Source organism: Alosa alosa, chromosome 5, assembly GCF_017589495.1.
Source record: "Alosa alosa isolate M-15738 ecotype Scorff River chromosome 5, AALO_Geno_1.1, whole genome shotgun sequence".
Classification (NCBI taxonomy): Eukaryota; Metazoa; Chordata; class Actinopteri; order Clupeiformes; family Clupeidae; genus Alosa; species Alosa alosa.
In genome coordinates, this window is record NC_063193.1 from 9,240,735 (window position 1) to 9,258,753 (window position 18,019).

Consider the following 18,019-nt stretch of genomic DNA (forward strand, 5'->3'; position numbering starts at 1 on the left):
TAATGATTGTGATTGATTTGGAGGGAGTGGGGTTGGGTACATGTAGATGAGCCCTATGACCCCAAAGTCTGCCATGACTGGGCCTCAGATCAAAGAAGTTTGAGAAAGGCTGGTTTACATAACCTGCATCAGATTGAGGTTTGCAGTGATGCGCCTGAAGGCATGGGTTGAGGACCCAGTCAGTTACGTCACAATATGCACATTTGTTTAAATTCATACCTACGTAATCACCATGACCAAAATTGTACTTTTTTTTTACTTTAAATCTTGAAAAAAAAATATTGACCTACCTAACGACCCATTTTTTGTATTTTTTTTGGCTGTTATTGCAAACAAGAATATTTTTAAGGATGGCCTCATGACTGTGAAAATGGCTGACATTGAACCACAGTGCTTTAAATGGGAGCCCCCAGTATCAGTCATCAAGCCATCAAAATCTGCCACAAACACTTACAACACACAACATCACTCATAAACACACACAGACACGGACAGAACCACCACTGTTCAAGAGACCATTTTGGGGCTAAATGGGCTTTTTCTCATTTGTTTGTTTAGATCGAGCAGAATGAGCCACTGCTGTTCAAAGGGCCCATTTGGGTGAAATTATTATTATAATTTATGTTATTATTATTTATTATTATTTACTATAGGATTCTAGAATAAATAAAACAGTGTGTTTGAAATAATGGAATTTGTGCTCTCTGATGGGACATGGGGAGGGTGGGTCTGTTGATCGGGGTGGCGCCACAAGTAGTTCAAGCAGACGTAGGACTTTCATGTACTTCGATCAGGGGGGAGGGGGCGTGGCACTGTGCCAATGCCACGCCCCTCCCCCCTGAGAAACAAAGTCTCACTCTTGAGAGCTCTGCTTGAGCTGTACTCCTCAAAATCCACTTTTCTTGGGATATCATTTTTTTTCAAGTAATTTGAGTATTGCATTTGAAAGGGGAGGCAAAGAAAATACACTTGGTTGAGTATTATATTTTTTAAAGTCACTTAATTGTTCTAAAAAGCCTTTCAAATGTGTCAATGACGTCATTCATTAGCACAATGCTAGCGTGTTATGTGCAACAACGACCCAATCTGTAAGAAATCAAAAGGACATAAGTACTCGTTCATTCAACTTTTGACCTATAACCCATGTTGAAGTTATATCAAACTACAATCAAATCTGAGATTTGTCAACGACAATCAGGTGAAAGAGACCAATTTAGCTGTCTAGCTCCATTGACTCCCATTCATTCTGCACTCATGGCGATCGCCCCCAGTGGAACTGCATCCAAAATTCGGTACAATGGGACTTAATATGGAGTGGCAAGGCTCTCCGTAGACGGACTCTGGTGGACTTTTAAAATCCGTTTGGATAAAACATTTAAAAAAAGTTAAAGATACATACCTTACGAAATCGCCTGATTTCTATTGCATGCTGACAGCTGGTGGACTGGACGGTTGGAAGAATAACGATGTTTTTTCGAACTCTCAAATAACTATGCAGCTGTGTTAAAGTCACCCAGGTGCTGGGTAGTGTACTCCACGTCAGGTGGGAGAGAGGAGGGGCGCTGTCTTAAACTATCAACCCAACAAGCTGGGTTACAGAAAATAACCCAACGTGAGTAAAAACAACCCCACAAAATGCCCTGACAGCCCGGAACCATGTGTACAGGTCGACTTGACTTTTCAGAGGCTAGCCTAAAATTATTATTAGATACCACAAGCCTACGCTCGCTTCTTCGCTCGCTCTGTGGCGCATCTAGGTGCAGATACAACAGTTCTAGGAACACAGTTCTATAACTAATAACTGGAGGGTGCCAGGGGGGCCTCAGCAAGTTGGAAGGAAAAATAAAAGCAACAAATAAATACATTTGAAAATGTTAAAATATACTTATTACTATTAGGGTTGTTATACAATGCCATTATAATAATGTGTCGCATATCTGAACATTATATTTTCCATGATAATGACTGGGAATAATAGTAGAGTGATAGCTCTCATATAGCAGAAATCCCAAAATACAATTTTTACACACTGTATGCTCCATCGCGAAGTTTTTGTGGCTAAAATAATTATTAGGATTAGCTTAATGTATTTTTACATTTGCCGTAGTATTCTCGATGGGTTTAATAACACATCACGGGGGTCCTTGGCCAGAACCTAGTGGTATTTGGGGGGCCTTGTCGTGGAAAAGTTTGGGAACCCCTGATTTAGCAGATGATTGTGCCACCCCTTCCATAGAGAGTTTACCCCATGGCCCCAATCCACAGGGTGTTTGAAGCATGTATTGTAGCCCACTGTCACACCAGAAGACCTGGTTGGCACCACTCAGTCAGTGGCATACCAGTTCTCCTTGCGTTAAATTAGCCTCTCCTCTTCCAAAGATTTTCGCTTGTTCGTCACAAGTGCCAAAGGAAAATGTCACTGTGAAGTAGACCATCAAGAGGCGGGTGGGCTTCATCAGTGATACGATGTCAGAGCCTGTCAACAAAAATGTTATATTAATTCACCAATTTTAATATATTAAATATATAAAATAATATATACAGTGTATATATGTATATATATATATATATATATATATATATATATATATATATATATATATATATACGCTTCTGGACTGATGTATTTTCTATAATGTCATTGTTACTGAATGTTGATATACAACCTAGCCCCTCCCTCTGCCTTCTTAATGATGATTCCTAGCTATCCATCACTTTCAACCAACGTAGACTACTCTTGGCAGGGCTTACGGCTGCAAAAAAGACCATCTTAAGGCTTTGGTTCCACCCTAATCTACCCTTAACACAATATTGGCTAACTGCCTACCAGTATATTACCTCTCTTGAGTGTACTACTGCACGCCTCAACAAGGCCAAACTAACAACTATCCAGGCATGGTCGTGGATTACACAGTCCATACAAGATCTCCTTGTGAAACAGAATATTCTGACCTGAGTGTAGGATCTATTATCATTACTACTATTACTATTGTTATTATTGTTATTCTTATTATTATTGTTATTCTTCTTCTTATTATTATTATTTATTTATTATTTATTTATTGACTTTTTTAATTGATTTATTTTTTTATGGGGAATGCTTTATACTTCTTAGCTAATGTTGACAATGTGACTGCTATCTTTAATCTCCTTCACTATATCACTTTTGTCTCTCAGAGCTATGTATTGAGTGTCGTACTGTAGTTTGTGGTGTGTATGTTCAAGTTAAATGTGACTGTAAATGTAACGTCTCATTCTTTTCTAATAAAAAATGTTAATCACAAAAAAAAAAAATATATATATATATGTATATATTTGATCAAATGAATCCCAATCCAATTTTATCCAGATCAAAACCAAGATTGGATTACATGATATAATCTGATGTTTGAACCACCCATTTTAAAAATGTAATCCAATCAAACAGCCAAAATTCGAACAGATCACTTTTGAACTATTGGCCCCAGATGACCAGGCTCAAGATGTGCTTCTCATAGAAAATGTGAATGCTTTAACCCGTTAGATGAAAAACACCAGATAATGCAGCTGTGACACAATGCAGAGGTAGGCAATGTAAAACAGGCCTTTACTTCTCCAGTTGCTACAGAGAAGGTGAATCGAGTCCATTAGTCTGGCATCTTCACTGGTGGAGGCATATAACAGACATATTGAAGGTCAATCATTACAAATCAGTGGCTCTTCAGTAATCTAATGCAACTGCACAGAGTGCTGCCACAGCCAACCCAAACTCCCAATAGGGTTTTCAATATTAAGTGTTTCCATGGAGGAATAAAGGAATGAAAAACACTTGGCATTAGATGTGGAAATCATGGAATACATTTACTACAAAAGAGGACTACCACTTTTCAAATATGTATGTAAATGTGTATATAGCATATATGAGCAAAATACATGTAATCTACACAGGAGATGCCTCAATAATCAACTAAGTTGCAACAAGTTGTTATCTTATTTACCTTCCATTATAGTTGGGTCACGGCCCATAAGCCAGAAAAACAAGTTGGACCCAAACACAGATTCCAAGCAATCCAGAAAAAAGAAAACTCAAGACATCAAGTCTTGAATACTGTCCTTAATAAAGATGAATGGTATACACCTCCTGACTGGACAACATCTGGCCTGGACCCATGTCCAGAGAGAATACATAATTTGTGATAACGATTTTCTCCTGTGCTTCTGCAGTTACAGTGAATGGCTGTAGGACATTTTTTATTGATTCTTTTCAAATGATCTTATTGTCATATAGTTTCTGTTACCAGCATTATTTACAGTTCACTTTCCTCAATTAAATGTGATTTTTAGGACAGTGCAGTGTAACATCACAACACTGTAACAACAGAAACAGGGACAGAGGTCACTGGAATTCAATAATGGTTCATCCCCTTACAATTAGTGAGCCATACTGCAGACTAGACGTGAATACCGCCCACTATGGCCCCCGGAAGTCCTCTCCTCCTAGTCAACGCGTCAGAACCGACCCTTGTCGCCCTGAGAAGATTGGCCAAATAATAATTATTATTAATAGTTATTATGGCAACTGTAACCGTGAAATAAACGAAATGCCACCTGCTAGCATACTGCATACTATAATCGCATACTGTTCATAGACTTAATAGTATTTGACTGTGAAAAATGCATAGGCTAGACGGTTAATGTGAATTGTACTGTTATTAATCTGAAACCCACTGTGAAAATATCAGTGCTCTGTTTTTTAAAGACATAATATTACATTTTAATCACTGCATACAAAATAAATGTGTGCATGCAATTCACCTCTTTCGATTTACACGCTCGTGTTTTTATGAGCGATGCAAGGTTTTCCTTGCTCATAGCAACCGCCCAGTTTCCGTTTGCATGGCTTGATTAGCCTACTAGGTAGAGGATGGATAGTGACGTCCTAGGCAATATTCATCATTGCCTCAGATGTTCATTTCGTCTACCGCGTCCAGTAACGTAAACCTCGAATACATATCTGCAGAATAATATAAACGAACAATAACTCAATAGAATCGATTGATGTTCTAGGCTACGCGTACCCTATCCCTTTCGAAGCTTTCGTAGCCAATCTGGTTTTTGGGAACTCAGCAGCTAAATGGATTTATACGGGAAGGTAAGTCTGGGCGTAATCATCTTATATTGCACTGGGATTTTTAATGTATTCGTATCTTTGACACGTTCTTCTGAAAGGTTAATTAAGAGGATTGATTTCAATGTCTGTGTTTATGAAACAGGCCTATTCCATAACCCGGCTGTAGGCTTCAATCAGGAAGTTCTCGGCTAGGCTAACTTAATTTACGATAGATTGTATCTTGTTGTATTTTGACGATTCGTTTGTTCAAAAAGTAAAGATAAAATCAGCTGTGCGTTGAATACTGTAGTTTATCTAGCCTACTACGATTCCCAAGTTCAGAAATCATGTGACGTTCCCCCGCTCCGTCGTTGCATTGAGCATATAGAAGGGGGACAGTTCCCAGGTGCTGAAATAAAAGGTTTTACCGGATGTTCACCAAAACTCACATATTCAGCCATACTACATTATCCTGAACATTTCCCGGAAATTGCTGATGCTCACTACTGATAATTCTTACTTTTCTCCAGATGGCTGTGACGCAAGATGGGAAGCAAGAAGGCTCAGATCAGAACTTTGATTACATGTTTAAATTATTAATCATAGGAAACAGCAGCGTTGGGAAAACGTCTTTTCTTTTTCGCTATGCTGACGACGCGTTCACTTCAGCCTTTGTCAGCACTGTGGGAATAGACTTTAAAGTGAAAACTGTCTACAAGAATGAGAAGAGGATCAAACTACAAATCTGGGTATATCTGTTGTTTTGTGTGTGTGTGTGTGTGTGTGTGTGTGTGTATTGGCAGTAAATAACCAGAATCCATCCCTGCTAAGATCAGGCCATCCAGTACCACTCAATAATGCTTTACAGTTTAACAATCACGGAAATAAGCCCAAAGCCATTGAACCCAGGTCTTTCTTTTCTGTTGTACCAAAGCCACAGCACCCCTTTGGCTAAACAGCTGTTTCTCCATGTACCTTTTATATCTCAGCCAAAGAGCCCTCGAGAAGACTATAAAACAGCACAGATGAAAAGGCGTGTTCATAGACCCCAAGGTTTCACAACTCTGTCATGATTCAACTAATATTTTCCAGTCAGACTGCCACAGAAAGCTATTTTCAGATTGGAGTGTTGGATGGGGGTGGAGTTGAATGTGTGGGTGTGGTTGTGGGTATACCTGTGCGCGACATTGTAAGGGTGCACATAATGTTGTTATCTCTGTGTGTGTATATGTGAGTGTGTGTGTGTGTGTGTGTGTGTGTGTGTGTGTGTGTGTGTGTGTGTGTGTGTGTGTGTGTGTGTGTGTGTGTTTGTGTGTTCATATGTCTACACATGCTTCTTTGCACCAGAAGAGCAGCAATTGTTATTGTTATGATGAGCCACCTGTCTCATTACCATATGCAGATAAACTACATAAACGCATACTTTGATAAATAATACCTCTTATAATATTGTATCCTTGTATTGGCATAATGAACATTTTATGATGAGCCACTAGCACACAGAGAGCCTTGGAGGGAATGACCAGTTGTCATACCAACTGTATGGTCACACGCTTGTGTTTTGGATGCTTTGACAGGACACGGCTGGCCAGGAGAGGTATAGGACCATCACAACAGCGTACTACCGGGGGGCCATGGGCTTCATCCTAATGTATGATATCACCAATGAGGAGTCCTTCGCTGCCGTCCAGGACTGGTAAGATCCTCTAACCAGGCATCAGGCTGACTGTGTCCGTGTCAGCAGAATGCCTCCAAAAGCTGACCCTGGGTGATGTTGTCTTTGGCACTGTCTGCAGTGATATCAAAGTGTGTGATCAGTGAGGAAGACAGTGACAGAATGTCACACGTGGAATAATCATGATTTCTTTGTGATAGAGTACACAGAAGCTTTATTATATCATAGCACTTGGCATCTTTCAAAAGACTAGTAATGATTGTAAGTCATGCCAGAAGAGATTATGTTTAGTTTGAAGAAGAGAATGGGTTTGATCAAGCATGCATGTATAAACTGAGTTAATTGAGTCAGTGTCAGTGTTAAAGCTGAAGACTGTATGTCAGTATGTGTCTAATGTGAGTGTTGGAGATAGTGACTGGTGTCCCTTTCTCAGGTCGACCCAAATCAAGACGTACTCATGGGACAATGCCCAGGTGATTCTGGTGGGGAACAAGTGTGACATGTCCGATGAGAGAGTGGTGTCTGTGGACAGCGGGCGGCTGCTGGCAGAACAGCTGGGTAGGAGAAACATTTGTCTGTGTGTTTTTGTTTTTGTTTGTCGGTGTGTTTGTGTGTGTGTTTGTGTGTGTGTTTTTGTTTTTGTTTGTCTGTGTGTTTGTGTGTCTGTGTGTTTGTGTTTGTCTGTGTTTGTGTTTGTCTGTGTGTTTGTGTTTGTGTTTGTGTGTGTGTCTGTGTGTTTGTCTGCCTGTCTGCCTATCTACAGTATCTATCTATCTATCTATCTATCTATCTATCTATCTATCTATCTATCTGTCCATTCATCCATCCATCCTGGTTGAAGTAGAGGAAGATATAGAGGTAATTTAGGTCCTGTACACAATATTTCTTGAAAAGCCAAAATGTTTCAGTCAAAATTCCTTTTTCAGCTGTATGTTAAGTTGCTGCTGAGGCTACCAATTTATCTATGTATGTATGTATGTATGTATGTATGTATGTATGTATGTATGTATGGATGTATGTATGTATGTATGTATGTATTTATTTATTTAACTCTGTCTGTCTCTGTTTGGCTATCTGTTTGTCTCTCTGTCTGCCTGTCTGTCTGTGAATATTGTTAGCCAAACCACAATGGACAAAAAAATAGTGATGCTGCACTCAGTTCAACCATTTCTCCTCCAGTTCCTCCTGGACCTCAGTGACATTGATCAGATACAGTCACAGTCTTATTATTCTGCCCATGATCTTTCTGATGATGCTCGTGCCCGGTGCCTCTGTGACTGAGAACTCGTCCAGGCACATGGCTCATGTTGCTGTCACACCAGATGGTCTGCACTGCGCAGTGCAGCGCTGCTCTGTGAGTGTGAAGCCACTGTTCTCTGTCTCGCCCCTAATTCCACTCCTTCTTCCTCTCCTCTCCTCTCCTCTCCTCTTCTCTCCGCTCGCTCACTCAGGCTTTGAGTTCTTCGAGGCCAGCGCCAAGGAGAACATCAGTGTCAAGCAGACGTTCGAGAAGCTGGTGGACATCATCTGCGACAAGATGTCCGAGAGCCTGGAGGCCGACCCTGCTCTGGCATCGGGCTCGCCGGCCACCAAGCTGACCGACAACCCACCACCCCCCCAGCAGCCAAACTGCGGCTGTTAATGGCCGACCATCTAGCCAGCCGCCTGTCTCAGTGGAGGGGAATTCAGTGTGTTAATCAGTTTGTCATCTAAAAAATTATACGTCTATCTCACCCTCAGTGACATGCAGTAGCCAGTAGCTCAAATTCCATGCACACACATTCCTCTCCCACTAGTGCCAAAATGTTACTTTGGGTAGGTTTTAGGGAAAATAAAAGTATACTCCAATGGACCGCTTATGTCAGGCATAGTTTGTGCCTTTTACAGTAAAGCATAACCATAAGGTTTATCCACTCACCATTAGTCAGGATTAGTCACGGCGAAACTAGTACAAGTACAAGTATCTGCAGAAGCTGTTAACTGCATTTTCTTTTCATTGCATTTTCACTACTAGGGTCCACACAACATTAGCGACCTGTATATATCCACATCACACTGACCTTTATTCTCTGCTCTGTCTTACTTCGGCTCTTACTACTGGAGTTCCCTCATAATTGCCTCCCAGTAGAACTGTAAATGTTTTAGAGGTCTGGTTGGAAGCCAGATCAGAATACCTTTGGAAGCATATTAGTCCTCATGCTTATGAAAGAGAGAGAGCTTCACAAAGAGAGACACTGGACTTTTGATGGGAGTTCAGTAGCACTGGGACTTTTTTTGGACGGGATAAAATCACTTCATTCCCATGCACAGAGATTATTAGTAAACTACTGTGGTAACAGTTTTTCTCATTGGTTTTGGTGCATTTCTCAAATCATCATTAACATTTTCACAACAATAAGTGTATTTCTCTTGGCAGCATTACAGTATACTTGACAGAGTGCATAGGATAACTGGTTCAACACTTTTCCTCAACTCAAGCAAATAACTAATTTCTAGATGTTTTTGGGGTAGTAGACAGAACCTGTGTAATCTATTTTGACCATGACATGAGCAATTGATAATCTAAAAAACAGTACACAATTCATTGCATGGATGTGCAAAAGCAATTGCTGTTTGTTCAAAGAAATGAGAAATTGCTTTTATGATGTGCCCAAGTAACTGATGTGGAGGTTGGCCTTGAGAATATAATCTCAGAAATGCACCAAAGTGACTGAGAAAACATAACCTTGTGACAGAGAACATAACCTTCGGATACATGCGCAAAGGTGACCATTATAATATCCCTTTATCATGACTATATTCAGTGTTGAATGCACCTTTCTGTGACTATCCTGATGCTGTATCAGCCATTTTAGTTTCACATGGAGCATTCTAACAGTACTGTCTGATGCTATTATTGGTAGCACTAGTCCTGTGTCTCTCAGGGGAGGACATCTATTAGTGTGTGAATATTGATATGTGCTTATTTATTTAATCAAATTGTATTACGCTCGTACAGTTTCACAAAGACGACAAATGATGCAGGTGTGTAGTATGTATGTATTTGTACTTACGGTATATTTTTCCTCTATTTTCTAGATTTGTTCACAACCTGTAGTGTGTTTGTTTGAAAAGGAGTTACCCCAATCTTTCAGTCCACCCTGCCAATCCTGACCCATGATAACATGAGAGTATAATCCCAACCAACCGTACAGTTGTTCACTGAATAAATGTCTCTATGAGAGTGTTGTGCTGCACCGCCCTGTATGTCTCAGGTCTTCTGTAGCCCCTCAGCTGTACTGTATTGTGGTTGTGCCAAATGATAAGCCATAGGTGAAATAATATATACTTATATATACTTAAATACTTATATTCTTAATATACTTCATATTCTCGGACATAACTATAATTCTGGTGTGATTTCCCATTTCCCTGGCTATATGTATATATATATATATATATATATATATATATATATATATATATATATATATATATATAATATAACTTCTAAATGCACAGTAAACATTTAAAAGCATTCCCTTATGGAGGAGTGAACGTGATATAAAGAATAATATAAAGAACAAAAACTAAAAACCCAGTCAGTCCACAAATTGTAATAAACTACCTAGTTGTACTTGTTATTATATGGTTATTCAATCATTTATGTAATCTATGTGCTCACAAACATATTTCCCTGCAGTTGTATGAAAATATGCTTAGCAGAAGCCTGCTTACATAATTGTTTGTTAAAGTTTATTTGACAAGAAGAAATGGAGAATGGAAATGTCTCTTGTAGATGCATTACGTGTGGAATACTTACCATATACAAGAATGGTGTCTTGTGAGGTTGTTGTATAAAGATTAATCTGCTGCTAAATGTCATAGTGCCACACATAACTTTGAATCCCACAGATATATGTGAACTTATGCCAAATTCTTTAATTGTTAGACTTTCTTAAATACAATGTCCCTGAATGGCACTGAGTGCTTGTTCTGATTCTTTGCCCACATCATCACTTGCCTGAGTCTATACCACCCCCTTGTGGACAAGCAGAGTAATTCAATGTTTTCTCATAAAATCAACCCATCCAAATGTGTCCAGGGTTGCCAATGAAATGGCTCTGAATTGGATTTAATTAATTCCACTTAATCTCGTGTTGTAATGTAATTACAAGAGACAGTTTCGTCTTTAGTGTGCAAATTGTGAATGCCTCACAGGAGATAGGGCCCTTAGTGCCACCCTGTTACAACTCTTTATGTAAGCAATGACAATATGTAACAGGCTATAGGCATCTAACTTTTCATTTACACATTCATACAAAAGTAATATTAACATTCATAAAATTAAATTCTAACTGTTTGTAATTCAATATGAGTTTGCCATGAGAGGGAAACACAATGACCGTTTGTGATGCTGAAAGGGCTTAGAACCATACCAGGTCAAACTTTTCATGTTTCTACTGCATTAGAGATGTATGGTGCACGTTGCGGAGAAATAAAGATGCTCAACTGACAGTATCAACCCATGCTTTATTTAATCTGTTGCATATAAAAACATTTTTATTTAATTTTGTATTTTTTTTTACAGAAGGTGTCTTCTACAGTACTATCCAATAGACTGCAATAAACAAGGAATCCAATAAAACAACTCTATAGTCTTGTGAAATCTCCAGACAAGTTGGCATTCAAAAAAGGAATCATAAACCTCAAAAAGTGGTGCTAAAAACAACAAAATAAAGCTCAGTTTGTGCATTCTGTTTATTCTTAGACAGATACCACAAAACTGACAGGTACCCACTGATTCCATTGATCCAGGGCTGTAAGGGTCTACAGTATGTGTCAAAGTAAGAGTCTCCATTGCTAAACACAACTTTTTGTTATAAAGGTACTGCCTTCATCTCATGTCAAAATATCACGCCTTTCTTTTGTTTTCGTCTGGCGGAAAGATAAGTGTTTTTTTCTTTCAGTATTATATTCTAAAGCATATTGCATGACGCATGGACTGGTTCTCCGTCTATAAAGTCGGGATGAACTTGTAATGTTGTTGCAGGTCTGTTTAGGTTTCAGTCAGAAAGAAATGCAGCAGTGACTGAAACAGAACATTCTTGTTATAGCTTCCCACTCATGCACTGCAACAAAGCGTGCACACATGGAACAAACTACTGGCCTGTGTACAACGACAGAAATGGTTGTATTTTTTTTTTATCTTCACTCAGCCACTCACACTTCCTCCTCTTGCTGACCCTTCGAGGTCTGACACTCTCTTTTTTTAAGAAAATAAAACATTGTGTTTCTATTAAAAGACAGGAACAAACACTACAGAGGGGTTTTCAACTCCAGCTGATAGTATCTAGTGCAGTGGAAAGGAAGATGCGAAACCTAACATGGTACACTTAAGGCACAGCCCTCAGGCCAAGAGTTTGAGTTTGCTCTACAAAAAATAATTTGGACTCTTTTCTTCCCCTCACCCTGCCTTCTCCAAACAGAACAAGCTATCAGGAGACAGATATCAATGGAATTATTTTACATTGAATAAGCACGTATAATAAACATTCTCTCAACAAGAGTTACATAATACGGCAACACCATCACCATAAGGGATGATAGAAATGTACATAATTTACAGCAACAAACAGCAACATGGTAATAACATATATATATATATATATATATATATATATATATATATATATATATATATATATATATATATATATACATACATACATATATATATATATATACATACATACATATACATTATATTTTACAGCACAATAAATACATGTTTGTAAACAGATTAAATGAGTTACTCTTGTGAAAGTAAGGTTGTCAGGTGATAATGAAAGAAAGTTGGCACAAAGAAACCAGAAATAAATAAACACATTGATGACATTATTTAAAAATAAGGACTTTTTATAAGCTAGGGTTACAAATTTGTACATTGTCTTTTTATACAGTGGATAATAAAATAAAAAAAGATTTGGGTACAGTCACTTGCAATTCTGCTGTGTTAATAATGCTACAGGTCTACAGTACTGCATTGTATGCCAACAGCACATCAGACAAACAACCAATAGAAAAACTGAAAACAGAATAATGACTTGAAAAACAATAATAAATACAAAAAATGCAACCAAACAAAGGTAATGATAACAATGAAATGATACTTGTACTTATAAGAGCAAAAGGTGTCACAAAATAAATCTGATGGTTGGCTGGTCAGAGTGCAGCATTTTTCAAGCCCAGAGGAAAACAGAAAATTTTGGCAATTTTGGAAAAAAGGTAAAAGAATACAAAAAGAAAAATTTGGCAAAAGTGGCTCAATGCATCCATGGCCAACTATCTCATTTCATGCTGAGACTGATGTCTGATGTTTTGATGAAAATTGATAATGTAACAATGAGAATTCCATTTGGTGACTATGATTCCCATGGTAAATTCATATCAGCACGGCGGTGCAAAAGGGTTCGTTGGTGGTGTGCGGAGCTGTATTGAAAACTATGGAATCTAAGTAATGTAACGTCAAAAGCAGAGAGCGACGTACTCATGCCGGTGCCGATGTGCGGTGCACTTAAGCATTGAGATTCTCGAGCTTAAGAGCTGCATCGGCAAATGTCATGGGGATGATCAGTAGTGACATTGCAGTGACAGCTCTCAATCAATTATATCACTCTTTTCCCCCCACATGCACACATACACACACACACACACACACACACACACACACACACACACACACACACACACACACACAAATGTAAAAACGGCAAAATGTGCCAGAAAAATCTACACATCTGTCATGACTTGAGTTCTTAACAAAATCACCCATGTGATACATGAATGGATAATGCTGACACAAAGGGAGTGTTTACTTTATAGAAGTGCAAAATTCTGCTCCTCTGTAACCATGGTAACAACAAAAACCAAGGTAGTGGCTAATGGAGCAGTGTATCTATTTTGACAGTCTGTCAGTCTGTTACCTCACTGATGACAGAAAATATGTTAAAATAGCTGAACCTTACAAGAACAACTTAAGAGGATGAAGAAGTGAAGGATCAGTTGATATCTAGGAAGACTTGAACTTGTTTAACTTTCACAAAGTGTGGTATGTGGGTAAATTTCCTTTCACAATCAGTAGCCTTTTTCTCACTGCTTTCAAACATGCTTTCAAAAAGCACACCCCTGTCCCATTATTTGCACCTTAGCTTCAAGACACAACCAGTCTCTAAAGTAGTTTTGGCAGGATCTTTCTAGAAATACAGAAATACTGCCTTCCTTTTCAACGAAGAAAAGGAAACATAAATGGACAGCATCTACAGTAGGTGACTGGTGAAGCACAGAATAAATAAGAAATATGTTCACACATTTGAAATTGTTATCTTTCTCCTCAAGTCAAGAGGAGAAACAAACCAATGAGATCTGGAATGGACTGAAATTGATTTTCCTGAGTGCAAAACTGGTGGGGATTGACTTGAAAAGCGTGACAGAAGGCATAGGGTAACCAGTAAAAACCAGAGCGAAGGTGAGAACTGTATACACATTGAAAGCATTATATTATCCAGGAAAAAAAAAACATAACAGAGAATAGAAAACCAACAAAAACACTACACAAAAGGAGTGCAACACAATAAATAAAAACTCAGACTCCTTTTGTTTGAATGTGGATAGATAAAAATGTCACTTGAGCGCCTTCTGTGTGTTGTGTGTTACGTGTCGGCGGTTTTCACCTCGTTGTCCTCCTCCTCCACCTCCTCTTCCTCCTCCACTAAAACACAGGGGTCCGAACTCTCCCCTTCTCCCTCTCCCTCAACCTCCTCCTCTTCTTCCTCCCCCTCCCCTACCTGTTCATCCAGGGGGATCTCGGTAGACTCTGAGTCCTGCGTGCAAAGAGTTTTAGAGTCGCTGCAGCTGTTGTCCTCCTCCTCCTCCTCCTCTTCCTCCTCATCTTCCTCCTCAGGCTGGCTGCCACTGTCCTTCTCCGTGTCCGATTCGCCATCCTCCTCCAGCGTGAGCTCGAACTGGAATTTATCGGCGGCTCCACCGGGCCGTCGGCCATCCTCCGTCTCGTCCAGGGCTGGCGAGGGACTCTGGGGAATGGTGCTCTGGTACCACTCCCGGTTGTCCTCCAGCGTGTCCAGGATGTCCTGGGCGTCCGGGTGCACCAGGTCAGCCCAGGTCTCCCACAGCGGGTGGACAATGTAGTCGATGAAGCCCACCTTCCGGACAGAGAGAGTGAGGGAGAGAAAGAGAGAGAGAGAGAAGTTGTTAAAAACGAGAGGAACAGTGGTGTCTAGGACACAGAATAATTCCAATCCTCTGCTTCACACATGTCCATTGACAACTGACAAAAAGTGCCAAAAAAAGCCATTTTACTGTAAAGGGACATAATACATTAAATCCTCCACATTTTCACATCATTCAAAACATGATCATCTTGCTCCCTAATGCCCAATGCTGTATAAGAATGACAGCCCTAGTACATGTGTGCTGTGTGCGTGGGTGCTGCACCACGGGTATCTCCCCGTCTCCTGCTGTACCTGTGACTTCTCCACGGAGGCGTTGTGCTTGTCACACATGGGACTGATCTCCATGCCGCGCTCACGCTCCCGGTCGCCCTGACTGAAGAACTCCTCCATGATGCGGTCGGTCCACTGCCGGTACAGCTGCAGGGGCTTGGTGGGGTTGCTGAGGTCGGCACAGTGTACCATGTTCTGTAGGACCTGATGGGGCCAAACACACACACACACACACACACACACACACACACACACACACACACACACACACACAGGACATTAGGACATAAGAAAAGAATGATCATGGTATAAGAAAAAAGGCATTTTGGGGGAAGTCCTTTCTCTTGTTGTTTATTTCTGCGTAAAAGTATGATATTTGCAGGTGCCGTATGTATGCAGTAGTTATGCAGATACAAGCTCTCCATGCTGGACATGACAAAATCTATTATTTACACGTTACTGTCAACTTTTCAGATATAAAAGGAACTGATATTAGCCTGGGTTTTCCCATGCTGCCTTACGCGCGTGATTTTATTCACGCTGCTAGGTAGCCTGGATTCTATGGACTTCGTTTTCACCTCAACAAAGGAACCAATCACAGAACGGAAGTGGGGGCCGCAAGACGATGACGACACACCGAAGCCGTTATGAGCTACGTACAGACACATTTGATAGACATTCGTATTGCCCGGCTCTGGGCATTCGTAAACCACATTTCAAATACGAGAAAATTAATGCCTAGTTCCCAGACCCCATCTCAATGAGATGAGGTCTGACGTTAGCCAGGCTGATATACATATTTGATGAAAAGCATACTTTCAACCAGACTTTTCAATCAAACAGTTTGAAGTTTAAAGTAGTTCAAAGTATACCAAGACATATATGACATTCTGGTAACAAGGCCCGCCTCCACCCCCCAGAACCCCCCACAACCAAGCACATGAGTCACTGTGACGTGCATGCAGTGCAGGACCACGCACTAGACTGCATTTATCCAGTTTATATACATAACAAAGGTCTGCTCTGCCTCTGTGTGGGTTATGTCATAATTACAGCTTGATTGAGCAGTTAATCACAGCACCGCTGATTACGAAGAGATTTTCCAACTCGCTGGTGGCCCACCGAGAACCCACTGGACTGAGCACGACAGAACATTTGCGATAAGGACGCTGGGAATAGCTACTGAGGAGACGTGCTGACAGACGTACTTGTATCCGGTCGGAGTAGTTGTCCAAAAGTAGCACTCCCGAGCTGGTGACTTTTTTGGTTTCTACCATAGTTTTCAGATCGGCCAACAGGTTCATGTGCTTGGACATGTCCGTCGCTAAAACCTTGGGAAGAAAAAATAACAAAACAAAAAACAGTAAACAGGAAGTCAGTCAGTGAACACAAGCGAATGTTAACGTGACCTAATGAAGATCAATCTTATTGATGGTTTTGAATTGTATCTTGAGGAAGAGCTGGTGCTGCTATGGCTACTAGGCTACTCACAATGTCAATGACCATCTTCCGCAGGGATTGTCTCTGTTTTTTGGTCAGGTTTTGGAAGATGTCGCAGTTCTCCTCCTGCAGCAACTTAAAGCCCACGGCCAGGTGGTGATTCTCCAACACCGATGAGTCGTTATACATGAGAGCCAGCTCAGAGTCTGTGAGATAGAGACATACAGAGAGAGAGAGAGAGAGAGAGAGAGAGAGAGAGAGAGAGAGAGAGAGTATGTAAGTCTACACATAGTAGACACACTCACAGGCACATGTACAAACAAGGACGAGTGGAGGGCACAATTGATTGTTTCTCTGAGATCCACGTGCCTGGTCTCAAGTATCAAGGGGCTTATGTTTTCACCCAGACCAGATGTCAATAGTGGTTCAGTTGCATAAGTCCGCTTAGGGATGTGTCAGCCAACCTTACATCGGAGAATGGCTTTTTAATGGACATGGAGGCTCTTGCAGTCCAAAGGAGATAAGGAACATGTGCTCGATGTTACAGTTTACTTTGCTCCTTACAATATTTTAATGTCATATTTGAATCCCTTATATTTTAATCTTATGCCTTGTCAGTGTTGTGCCAGTTCACAGCTTTTCTGAACTAGTTCAAGTTCAGTTCATACATGCTCAAAGTGAACAGTTCACGTTCAAAGTTCATAATTTTAATTCTGAACTAGTTCAAAGTTCAGTTCATTTTTTTTTTCGTGAGATATTCAAATAAATACTTTTTTTTCACACTACGAGCTAGAAATCACTATCCGTTCTTTGAAGCTGCTCATTGTAGACATTTGCTCATGACACTGCAATTGTCGGTTTCTTACTAGGTGATGAAACTTGCAGCAGTACAGACAAGGTAGACCAGTCTCCGATGCCATCACTTCCACTAGCCATTTTTTTTTTTTAAATTGCAGCGCTTTCTCTCACTCTCGCCATTGGTCTCTCTCTCTCTCTCGCTCCTCCAGCCCTCCAGCGCTCGTCGTTGCCTCGCTACGCGGCATTGCTATGCCTACCCGCTCTGCTGCAATTCATCACGGGTACGCGTTGTGCGGAAGCCAGTATGCTATTCAACTATTCTCAGCCGGACACTACGTTGACCGCGAATGCATTGGCGCACACAATGTCAAAACCATTTCTGTCTGGTGATACATGATTTAGCCGCACGGATACATGATTTAAGCGAGAATACAGGAGGGAGGAACTTTTCTCTCGTTGCTTCAAAAGAGAAAACAGATGTCACTCAGTTTTCAATGGAAAACAAATCCCAACGTT

General features: G+C 40.3%; 2 protein-coding genes across 8 annotated transcripts in view; one reads left to right on the forward strand and one right to left on the reverse strand.

Moving 5' to 3' along the window:
- The first annotated feature begins 4,851 nt into the window (after positions 1 to 4,851).
- Positions 4,852 to 10,000, forward strand: rab3c (RAB3C, member RAS oncogene family). Its single transcript, XM_048244268.1, has 5 exons — positions 4,852 to 5,131; positions 5,620 to 5,838; positions 6,667 to 6,785; positions 7,198 to 7,322; positions 8,216 to 10,000. Exons 1-5 carry the CDS (start codon positions 5,114 to 5,116, stop codon positions 8,404 to 8,406), a joined length of 672 nt encoding a protein of 223 aa, XP_048100225.1. The 5' UTR covers positions 4,852 to 5,113; the 3' UTR covers positions 8,407 to 10,000.
- A 2,500-nt stretch (positions 10,001 to 12,500) lies between these two features.
- pde4d (phosphodiesterase 4D, cAMP-specific) overlaps positions 12,501 to 18,019 on the reverse strand; it is a 159,247-nt gene continuing 153,728 nt past the window's right edge. For all 7 annotated transcript variants that reach the window (XM_048242885.1, XM_048242892.1, XM_048242886.1 and 4 more), the window contains 4 exons: positions 16,757 to 16,911; positions 16,474 to 16,596; positions 15,287 to 15,469; positions 12,501 to 14,965 (listed from right to left, as the gene is read on the reverse strand). In XM_048242885.1, the coding sequence (XP_048098842.1) occupies positions 14,456 to 14,965; positions 15,287 to 15,469; positions 16,474 to 16,596; positions 16,757 to 16,911 (971 nt within the window). In that variant the 3' untranslated portion in view covers positions 12,501 to 14,455. The remainder of the gene's footprint in view (positions 14,966 to 15,286; positions 15,470 to 16,473; positions 16,597 to 16,756; positions 16,912 to 18,019) is intronic.

What these genes read in the sequence shown, in the direction of transcription:
- rab3c (XM_048244268.1), top strand. An exon ending in GGATCAAACTACAAATCTGG is followed by an intron (nt 5,839 to 6,666) that starts GTATATCTGTTG and finishes ATGCTTTGACAG; the next exon opens with GACACGGCTGGCCAGGAGAG. An exon ending in TTCGCTGCCGTCCAGGACTG is followed by an intron (nt 6,786 to 7,197) that starts GTAAGATCCTCT and finishes TCCCTTTCTCAG; the next exon opens with GTCGACCCAAATCAAGACGT.